At 40.3% G+C, this 10,749-nt stretch overlaps 1 protein-coding gene across 2 annotated transcripts; it reads left to right on the forward strand.

Moving 5' to 3' along the window:
- The first annotated feature begins 921 nt into the window (after positions 1-921).
- On the forward strand, positions 922-6,226 carry LOC125546258 (receptor-like protein 7). 2 transcript variants are annotated; one of them, XM_048710470.1, is made up of 3 exons: positions 922-1,325; positions 1,463-2,644; positions 4,032-6,225. In XM_048710470.1, exons 1-3 carry the CDS (start codon positions 1,253-1,255, stop codon positions 5,906-5,908), a joined length of 3,132 nt encoding a protein of 1,043 aa, XP_048566427.1. In that variant the 5' UTR covers positions 922-1,252; the 3' UTR covers positions 5,909-6,225. The 2 variants fall into 2 exon arrangements, with proteins under 2 accessions (XP_048566427.1, XP_048566426.1); XM_048710469.1 differs by having other exon boundaries at positions 922-2,644; positions 4,032-6,226.
- Positions 6,227-10,749: the final 4,523 nt, after the last annotated feature.

Below are 10,749 nucleotides of genomic sequence, written 5' to 3' on the forward strand. Positions count from 1 at the left end.
TTGAGAAGAATGCCTATAACGGAAGCTTCCGTCTCCAGTTGAAGGCTCATCACGCCAAGGAATGCCAAACTACCATAAATCCATAATTACCATAATCCCGACAAAACATGGAGACATAGTGTAATTTGCATTCCAGTGTCTGATCGAATAGTTGATGCGGCCAAACATACCATTCTGATTGAATTATGCTGGATGTGATTGTAATAAGTTGTTCTGCTTGATTTTAAAAATAACCTGAACAATATTGGTTAACAGAAATGAACATGCAATTTACGCTGATTCTGAATGGCAGTATCACGTTTTCCTTTTTTTACTGCAAGTCTCCAGATATCAAAATCATGGGCTTCCAGTTGAAAATGCCATTGTTCTGAAAGCTAGTCAGTCTTGGGCTCTTGGCAGAGAAAACAATCTGCGATGTCAAGGAAAATGAGATGCTGTAGGTATTTTTATATATGCAACCCAACAACTTGATGTTGAGGCCAAGAAGATAATCCAAGAGATCCCCTAAATTCTTCACATGCGCTTTATTATAATTATCTGTCACTCAACATTGGACTGGGCTCTCATAAGAAAAATATGTACTGACCTGTACGCCCTCTTAGCCCGTCAGAAATTCTGACTTGATCTCTAAAGCGCGAGACTCAAGACTTGGCTGTAGTGGCTTGGCCTCAAAGTCATCAGATTCGGTCGTTAGGAGTGTTCTTCCACCATGACACCATTATTGGCTCTCGTTAAGAAAAACAAACACGTCCTTCTAAGAAGAAAACAAACACGTCATATTAATTCTGAACTGATCTTTGAAGCTTGAGACCGAAGACTTGGTCAGAGTTCAAAGTCATCAACATCATGATTAATAACATTACTGCAGGATGGCACAACATCTGTTGGCCCACTTTAGGAAAAACAAACACATGCGTTTCAGAACAAGAAAATGAACACTCTGGCTTCTTGCAAAGAGAGATGGTGCTATGTTCTATATCATTCTCAGGAGCCTGGTTGCAGTTCGGAAACGAACCGATGCCTCATGCTACACACCTACTTCCTCTATTCATAGTGATCCAACTATTCTGGCTAGCCACATCTTCTCATGGCCACGGCCATGGTAATACAAGAGATTCTTCTTACTGCCATCCAGACCAGGCTGCAGCACTTCTCGAACTAAAGCAGTCCTTCATCTTCGACTACTCCACCACCACCCTGCCATCATGGCAACCTGGTACCGACTGCTGCAGCTGGGAGGGCGTTCGCTGTGATGATGGCGTATCTGGCGGAGGCGGCAGCGTCACCGTTCTTGACCTCGGCGGCCGTGGCCTCTACAGCTACAGGTGCCATGCCGCGCTCTTCAACCTCACCTCCCTACGCTACCTCGACCTCAGCATGAACGATTTTGGTGGATCTCACATTCCGGCAGTTGGTTTCGAGAGGCTATCCAAGCTCACTCACCTCAATCTTTCTTATTCAGGCTTCTACGGTCAGATTCCTCTCCCCATCGGCAAACTCACGAACCTCGTATCATTGGATCTTTCTTCACTGCATAATATTGAATCTGATGAAATCACAAATATCTATTCTATCTTGGATGGCTACAACTTTCTGGTGTTACGAGAGCCCAGCTTTGAGATCTTACTGGCAAACCTCACCAATCTGAGGGAGTTGTACCTTGATGGAGTGGACATATCTAGTAGCGGAGAGGGGTGGAGCAGTGGTCTAGGTATAGCTGTCCCCCATATTCAGATTCTTAGCATGGTGTACTGCCAACTCCATGGTCCAATCCACACCTCTCTGTCAAGTCTTCGATCCCTTACTGTGGTCAACCTCAAGCTTAACGGTGGAATTTCTGGTGCAGTTCCTGAATTCTTCACGGATTTTCTCAATTTAAGTGTTCTTCAACTCAGCTATAACAATTTCAGTGGTTGGTTTCCTCAGACAATATTTCAACTCAAGAATATAAGAGTCCTTGATGTGTCACACAACAAACAACTCTTAGGGTATTTACCAGAATTTCCAAGTGGGGCTTCTTTGGAGACTTTGTGCCTGCAGTCCACTAATTTCTCTGGTGTCAGGCTGAGCTCTTTTAGCAATCTCCTGTCTCTGAGGGAGCTAGGTTTTGCTGGAAGATCAATTTCTATGGAGCCAACTGATTTATTGTTCAACAAGATCAACTCCTTGCAAATTTTGCAGCTCTCTTTTGCTCAATTTTCAGGAGAGTTAGGACCATTTTTCTCATGGATTAGAAGCCTTAAGAACTTGACAAGCTTGCACCTCTCTGATTGCTATTCCTCCAAGATAATGCCCCCGATGATTGGAAACCTCACCAACTTGACAAGTTTGGAGATTACTGAATGTGGCTTTGTTGGACAAATACCATCATCAATTGGAAACCTCAACAAGTTGACTTCATTGAGAATCTCTGATAGTGCCTTCTCTGGGACAATACCATCTTCGATTGGCAATCTCAAGAAACTAAGAAGATTGGAAATTTCTTATAGTGAATTATCAGGTCCAATAACAACAGATTTTGGACATCTCAGCAAATTGACAGTATTAGTATTAACAGCCTGCAGGTTTTCTGGCAGAATACCAAGTACAATTATGAACTTGACTCAACTGATTTATCTGGATCTTTCGCAGAATGATCTTAGAGGTAAGATTCAATTCACAACCTAATTATTTACATCGTGGATAGAATAAAAACAAATAACAAAAATCAACACATGCATCTCTTTGCCATGAACAATAACTATGATATTTGCTCCTAACCGATGGTAAACTGGTGAGGAATAGTACCAATAACACATAAGATCAAACTCTTATGAGAACTGTGCTAAATTTTGAGTATAAATAAATAGATACCATATGCTATTGTTAGCAAATGACTTTAGAATCCCTAAGCATGTCATCAATCACCCTTACAAACAAAAACAGTGCAGAAGATCAAAAGAGAAAAAAGAAGTTTGTGCAAGCTACTACAATTAGAACCTATAACTGATTTCTGCCTTCTATTTTTATCCAAACGAAATTCACTATCTACTAAAAAAGGAAATAGTGTGAATTGATAATTTAAATTTGTGCAACCAACTATATTACTAAACCTATAACTTATTATGACCTTAATTTTGATCCACATGAAAATTCTGTATAAAAAAGAAAAGGAGAACAATGTGATTAAAAATCAGTGTCAACTACCACACTACCTATCCAACATAAAAAGGGGACAACAACTCCAAGGTTGTAGATATCATTACCTTGCCATATGATTTTTTACTGCTAATTTAATGGATATCATGTTTATTTACCTTGCCATATACCCCAAGTATGAGTCTTGCTATTTTTACTAAAAGATAATAGTGCTTTCATTAACACTTCTTTCCAGTACCTAATAAGAACATTAAAAAACATATAGGTCAGGATTTCTAAAGTAAAACTATCGAGAAAAGATAAATGAAATTCTACAAAAATTTGTTAATAATTCTCAGAGATGCTTTCCAGGCTATTCCATACAATGTGTGTGCTGATATTCTAATTTTATACAATGTGGAAATATTCGGTTAATCATGATCTTTGTTAAGGAGTATTAGTACTAGGTGTAGGAGTCCTATTAAGCTATGTTTTCTTTCCTTGTACACCAAGCAGTCTTGTGTAATATATATATGCCCCTTGGGCTATCAATAGAGAAAATTTGCATCCATAACAATCTTGATTAAGAAAACAACTATACGAAAATATATCTTCTCCTCCTTGTTAGTGTATTCATCTAAGTTCCAATACAACATGCACTCTTAGGGACACATACTAGAAACAATTATACAAGAAAATTTCTTTAAGGCATAGCCACTCTAATTCCTAGCACTAGTTAAAACATTTGGCCTTTGAAGATTGTCGTCTCAAACATTGGTAAATCTTTCAGAGATAACAAGGTTAGCTTTGTATGCTTAAGGTTCTCTAGAAAACATATCACCGCTCTTGGTTTATTTTTTTGCAAATATTCATTTTGTCAACTTCACTACTTAAGAGCTAAACTGTATTTGCAGGAGAGATTCCAACATATCTATTCACATCTCCAGCCATGTTACAGTTGGATCTTTCACTAAACAAGCTTTCTGGACCAATACAAGAGTTTGATACAACATATTCACGCATGAGAATTGTTTCTTTGAGTGAAAATCAAATTAGTGGACAGATCCCTGCATCATTCTTTGAACTCAGAAGTTTGGTGGACCTGGATCTTCACACAAACAACTTAACAGGTTTAGTACAATTGATTTCGCTTTGGAAGTTAAGAAAACTTTATAACCTGGATCTCTCAAACAACAAGTTGTATGTCCTGGACAGCGAAGGCAGTGAACCCACCATGCCCGTACTACCTAAACTCTTGATGTTAGGACTTATGTCTTGCAACATGACAACAATTCCAAGATTCTTGATGCATCTTAATCATGTCCAAATATTGGACCTTTCATGCAACGTAATAGACGGGATTATACCCAAATGGATATTGGAGACATGGGATGATGGCCTTATAAGTCTGAATCTTTCACACAACAAATTCACAGATATGCAACTTACTTCATATGTTCTCCCAAATAGTCGTTTGGAATCTCTTGATGTGAGTTTCAATAGACTCCAAGGCCAGATCCCAATGCCAAACATGTTGGCAACAGTATGGAGTTTGCCTCAAGTTTTGGATTATTCCAACAATAGATTCTCTTCTATTATGTCAAACTTCACTGTTTACCTTAGCCAAACAGTTTACCTCAAATTGTCCAGAAATAAGCTAAGTGGCCACATATCACATTCCATCTGCAAAGCAAGCAAACTTGAAGTCCTTGACCTGTCATATAACAACTTCAGTGGGCTGATACCATCATGTCTAATGGAAGATGGTCACTTGGCTATATTAAATTTGAGAGAGAACCACTTTGAAGGAACATTGCCTGATAATGTTAATGAGCACTGTAATCTCCAGACAATAGATTTACATGACAATAAGATTCAGGGGCAGCTGCCTAGGTCTCTTTCCAACTGCGCTGACCTGGAGGTCCTTGATGTTGGAAATAATCAGATGATTGACAATTTTCCATCTTGGTTGAGTAGGCTTTCCAATCTATATGTCCTTATTTTAAGATCCAATCAGTTCTATGGGTCGCTTCCTTATACTTCCAGAGATAGCAAATTTGAGGAATACTTCCCAAAGTTACGAATCGTTGATATATCCTCAAACAACTTCCATGGCAATTTGCATCCACAATGGTTTCAGAGGTTGACATCTATGATGGCCAAGTTCAATGACACAGGAAGTACTTTAACTCACCAGATCCCATACAGAGATGTATACTACCATGATACCGTTGCAATCACATACAAAGGGCAATACATGGCATTTGAAAAAGTCTTGACTACCTTAACCGCAATTGACTTCTCAAATAATGCATTTGATAGTCAAATTCCTGAAACAACTGGGAAGCTAATTTCGCTGCATACATTGAACATGTCACATAATGCATTTACGGGAAAGATTCCACCACAAATGGCTGAGATGCGTCAATTGGAATCACTAGACTTGTCCTCGAATGAGCTTTCTGGAGAGATTCCACAAGAACTAACAAATTTAACATTTCTTGCTACCCTGAACTTATCTGAAAACAAGCTGCATGGAAGGATACCACAATCACGCCAATTTGCAACGTTTGAGAACAACTCATATAAAGGGAATGTGGGGCTCTGTGGACTGCCTTTGTCCAAACCATGTGGAAATTCTAGTAATCCAAATGAGGCGCAAGTAAATATATGCTATGATCATGTTGATATTATCTTGTTTCTCTTTGCTGGGTTGGGCTTTGGCATTGGATTCACAACTGCTATTCTGGTGAAATGGGGTAAAGTTGGTAAATGGTTTCGGATTGCGTGAACATGGCCTGAACTTTGAAGACATAAGACTGGCCATCAACACAATTATGTGCTTACCAGAGGGAGCTATGAGTTTAAGTTGTAATATGCCACCCTACATGGTCATACTTCTATCTTACAATCTACCACAACTTGTTCACTGTCAACTTTACGTAATAAGTTTACGTTGTAATAAGTCAGCTTATATATGCTCATACTTTGATCTTATTAGCTACCATAACTTGCGTACTATCATGGTGATGTGATGTTGTTAGCTCATTGTGATACTTATACATAAACTGTAATAATTGATCAGTTCCTAGCGTTAACTGGTACTGTCAATTAGAAGGGAGATGCAGTAATCCTCTCAAATTAAGGCCAGTATCATCACCAAGAATGCATCTCATGTCATCAGTCTATCCGATTCCCTGCCTCTGAAACTAACACTATAACCCTGCCCCTATCGTTGCACGCCTGAGCGACGACTGGGAACCTAAGACTGAGCACCACAATGTGATTGCTAGTACGTATTTCCCGTCACTATTTCATTAATCAAGTATACTTAATGAGCACGGGTTGTTTCGGTACCTGACACAAATTTTGGCTGAGCCGCACATCTGAAGAAGAAGAAGAGAAGTGCCCTCTCTTCTCTGTTCCGCCACATATAGAAACATGTGCAGAAATAAAATTAAATTAAATTAATCAGCCACGATATTGATTGAGTGGGTTGCAGCAAGAAGCACTGCGATATTAATCTGAAATCGACGGCGGATCGATGAGACGAGGCGAGATGTATGTACCAAGGCTGCTGCGCCCCTGCGAGCTCCGGCGAAGGGTCGCCGTGCCTGTCCCAGAAATCCTCGCCGTCACAAGGGTCTTCGAGAAGCGTCGACGGCGGGGAGGGGAGCGGCTGTGTTTGCCCCCTCCCCGGCGAGAGATTTCTTTTTCTTCCGCGGGGCTCCGGCGAGAGAGAGAGAGAGAGAAACTCGGTGATGGACTGTGATGGTGAGCGTGTGGGCTGGACCGTTACGAGGTGCATTAGATTCTCCGGCCCATTTAACATGTTTCTTTCTCCAAGTTTGTCTGGATTTAGCCCACATAGGCGGGAGCTCCTATCTGCCGCTCTTTGCGGCAGATTGTCGGCTGAACGCACATTCTACTTACAACTTTAGCGATGCAAGGTAGAGCGAGCGAGACTAGTACGTTAGCAATGCAAAAATATACTCCCTCCGTTCCAAAATAAATGACCCAACTTTGTACTAAAATTAGTACAAAGTTGAGTCATCTATTTTGGAACGGAGGGAGTACTATATTGCTCCCCTGACGGATCGAATCTAAGGCCAACTCCACCGCGCGACCTCAAATGGACGCCCGTTTTGTCCGGATTCTATCTGTTTGGCTAGGGTGATGGGGTCGTGTCCGGGCCTGTCCTAGGATGCGGTGGCCATGCGCCCAGCGCGCGGCCGCATCCTGTCCGCGTATTATTTCTTTGCAAGTCCTTAACTTTGTTTCATCATTTATTTTTGGTACATGAAAAATACATCATCACATTTTAACTAGTAAAGCAAGACCAAAGAAAACAAGAACCACAAGAATACATTTTAGAAGATACCCAACTTCCATAACTGCTCCCTTGAGTTGGGTTAGGGCAGTGGTCGCACTTAATGAGTGGCAACGATGCGCCAGCGAGCTTTTGGGCAAGCATCAAGCCCGGCCGACCGCCATTCGTGTATCTGCTGGCGGACCACCGACGGTGCAGATGCGAGCGGTGAGAGGAGGAGCCACTGCCTGCATGTGGCCTTGCGGCCCTGCCAGGGCCTTCCGGCGAGGTGCCTGGCCAGTCCATGGCGCGGCCCGGCCTCCCACATTCGGGCGAGCTCAAGACCGATCGGATTCGCCCCAAATTCGGCCGACGGGTGTGCAAACCAGGTGGCCGTAGTTGGGTAGCTCAGCGACGCTGAGGGGAAGGGGCTGGGCGAGCTCGCGTCCGAACTGCACGGCTGCAATGGCAGCGGCGGCGGCGGCGGTAGGGAGGGGAAGAGTGGAGGGGGTGCAGCCGGAGGAAGGGAGGGGGCGGATAGAAAAAGGCCCGCCCTGTGCCACCGATGGGCGGGCCAGAGGAGGACACACGCAGACGACCCGCGCGTCCGTGTGGTGTCCGTTTCACCCCAAAAGCGACGCAAATTTGGGCCGCGGATGGGTCGAAAACGGACACAAAACGGACAAAAGTCTGTTTGCTCCCGCGCGCCGGGCCGCCTCGTTTGTCTGTTTTACCCCAAACGGACGGGGCCGGACAGAATAGGGTCGCGCGGTGGACTTGGCCTAAGACGTCTCGCAGAAGACGATGACCTGCTGGCCAGTTGAACTAGCTCGCGCTGTTGACCATATAGCAGCGGAGAGCATTAATGACCAACTACAACGCAGATCCGATTGTTTTTGAAATTTCAAAGGTCCAACATTTTTTAACAAAAATGTGAAAGCTACATGAAACGTGAACACTTTTCATATCTATGAAAAAAAATTAAAAAATCATAACATTTTTCAAAACACGGACATTTTTCTAAAATTGAACATTTTTTATGGATATGAACCTTTTTTCACAATCACGATTTTTTATTCAAAATGTGAAATTTTTATAATCCAGAAAAAAATTCAGAGCGCAAACATTCGTTTCGAAACAGGAAATTTTTCTGAAATTCCTAAAAAAAGAAACACAACAATTTATGGAACGAATACATTTTTTGAAATTCAGAACAAAATTTAGGAACGCAAACAAAAAATGCAAAAAATTTAGGGAACTACTGAGCAAAATTTGAAAACACAAATGATTTTTCAAAAATGAACAATTTTTGGAAAAGTGGACATATTTTGAAACATAGAAATAAAATTGAGAATATGAACATTTTTTTGAAACGGTAACATTTTCTGAAATTCCAAAACAAATTCGGAAACACGGACATTTTTTTGAATGCAAATAATTTTTGGAAATCTAGAACAAAATTTGAAAGCAAGAACAGAAATTTTCACAAAAATATAAAACAGCCTAATAAATTTTGAATCACGAACAAATTTTGAAAAATGGGAAACATTTTTTAAATTTCCGAACTTCCGTTGACAAACAAACTTGAAAAATATTTTTTAACTAATGTAAAAAGGAAAAAGAAACAAAACTAAAAATAGAAAAATGAAAGAAACTAAAAGGAAATGTAAAAACCGGTTTAGGAACCTTCTAGAAGGTTCTCAAAACAAGAATAAAAACGGCTGGAAAACTCTAGAAGATTCGCAAAACCGAAAAATGCTGCAACACGTTAACAGGCCCACCCACGTCACCGCTCGATCACCAGCTCGTGTGCGAAAGATCGACAGTTTGACGCATAATGTGTCAAATAGGATATTACCACATAGGCCACTCTTTTTCTATCGGAAAAATTGCCTTTATTTTAACTCAAAAAACACAGTTCTCAAAAATAAGATAAAACATCAAAAGCAAGATAATAAAGAGTGGAGAGTTCAGAAGATAATTATGACGACAAACATGAAGAAAACATTACGCCTTAGCTAAATTGTGCGCATCTCCATTCGACTTTTGGCAAAATAGGACCTCATGGAGTTCTGCTTCTTGACTTGAATCTCCCGCAGGAGAGAGATAATAAAACCTTTTTTGAGGGGTAGATAATAAACTTTCTTAAGTTTGGAGACCTCATACCATTAATAACTTGTAAATAATACGTAAATAACCTTGTACTAATTTGCAAATCCATCTCTAAGGAGTTGCGTCTAGAATAACTTTTTATAATTCAAAAGGAACCTACGTATGACACTTTGATTGTATACCATAAAATCCTCCACAGTGATAATGATGCACGTATCTCTACTCTTATAAAAAAACAGAGTTGATGATGATGATGTGCCCACCATCCTGCAATATAGGCTATTCGATTTATATTCAACAGATAGGAAAAAAACTATGGCAATTTTGCAAATAGATACCCACACCCCTGTCGACATTTGCAAATAAAGTCTTCCCTCGTTTATCCTTTTCTCCCACAAGATAAACTACTCATACAAATGCATCTTGATGTTTCGTGCAACGCATGGGCATCTTGCTAGTTATTGATTAATTATTGGTACTTGGAAACATTATTTTATATCAGTATGTTTTGAATAGCCAGCCAAACAAAAATATGTATCCGACAATATAAATCTGTGCCATATATACCACTAGCATAATACTAATAACAATCATGATCATTGATCATCTTAGTATTGTCAAAATACGTCACGGAACGAACAGTGTGGAAGTGAAGAAAAAAAATACTCGATTTATTTAGCTCATTTGTGTACTAACGTGGCATTCAGTCTAAGTATAACACTCCAATGTTTGTCATTTTGTCAAAGTCACTAAAAAATATGTTTATGGGGTCCAACTGTTGTAAAAAAATAGTTATTTTTAGAGCAGATATATATTGTGCGTGAACTCCTAAAGGTTTTACTACTTGGGAGCAGAAAATGGAAAATTGCCTGCCAAAATTGGTGGCCAACTGGTACTTAAGGCGAAGCACGATCAATCTTGTAGTGTCCACTGCAATGGAGTCATCTGCCATAAATGAATAGTGGTAACTAATAATTTAGTGAACATTTTATTCCTGTTAACTTGACCTAATAAAGTGTGGAGCATTCATAAGATAATTGTGATGACAAGCAGGAAGAAAACATTACGCCTTAGCTAAATTGTGTGCATCTCCGTTCGACTTGTGGCAAAATAGGACCTCACAGAGTTCCGCTTCTTGACTTGAATCTCCGGCAGGACAGAGAAAATAAACTTTATTAAGTTTGGAGATCTCATACTATTGATAACTTGTA

The sequence above is a fragment of the Triticum urartu genome, chromosome 3 (genome assembly GCF_003073215.2).
Source record: "Triticum urartu cultivar G1812 chromosome 3, Tu2.1, whole genome shotgun sequence".
Classification (NCBI taxonomy): Eukaryota; Viridiplantae; Streptophyta; class Magnoliopsida; order Poales; family Poaceae; genus Triticum; species Triticum urartu.

Coding starts and splice junctions, on each gene's coding strand:
- LOC125546258 (XM_048710469.1), top strand. CDS start 961: ATGGTGCTATGTTCTATATCATTCTCAGGAGCCTGGTTGCAGTTCGGA. Junction 2,645..4,031: donor TTCGCAGAATGATCTTAGAG/GTAAGATTCAAT, acceptor CTGTATTTGCAG/GAGAGATTCCAACATATCTA.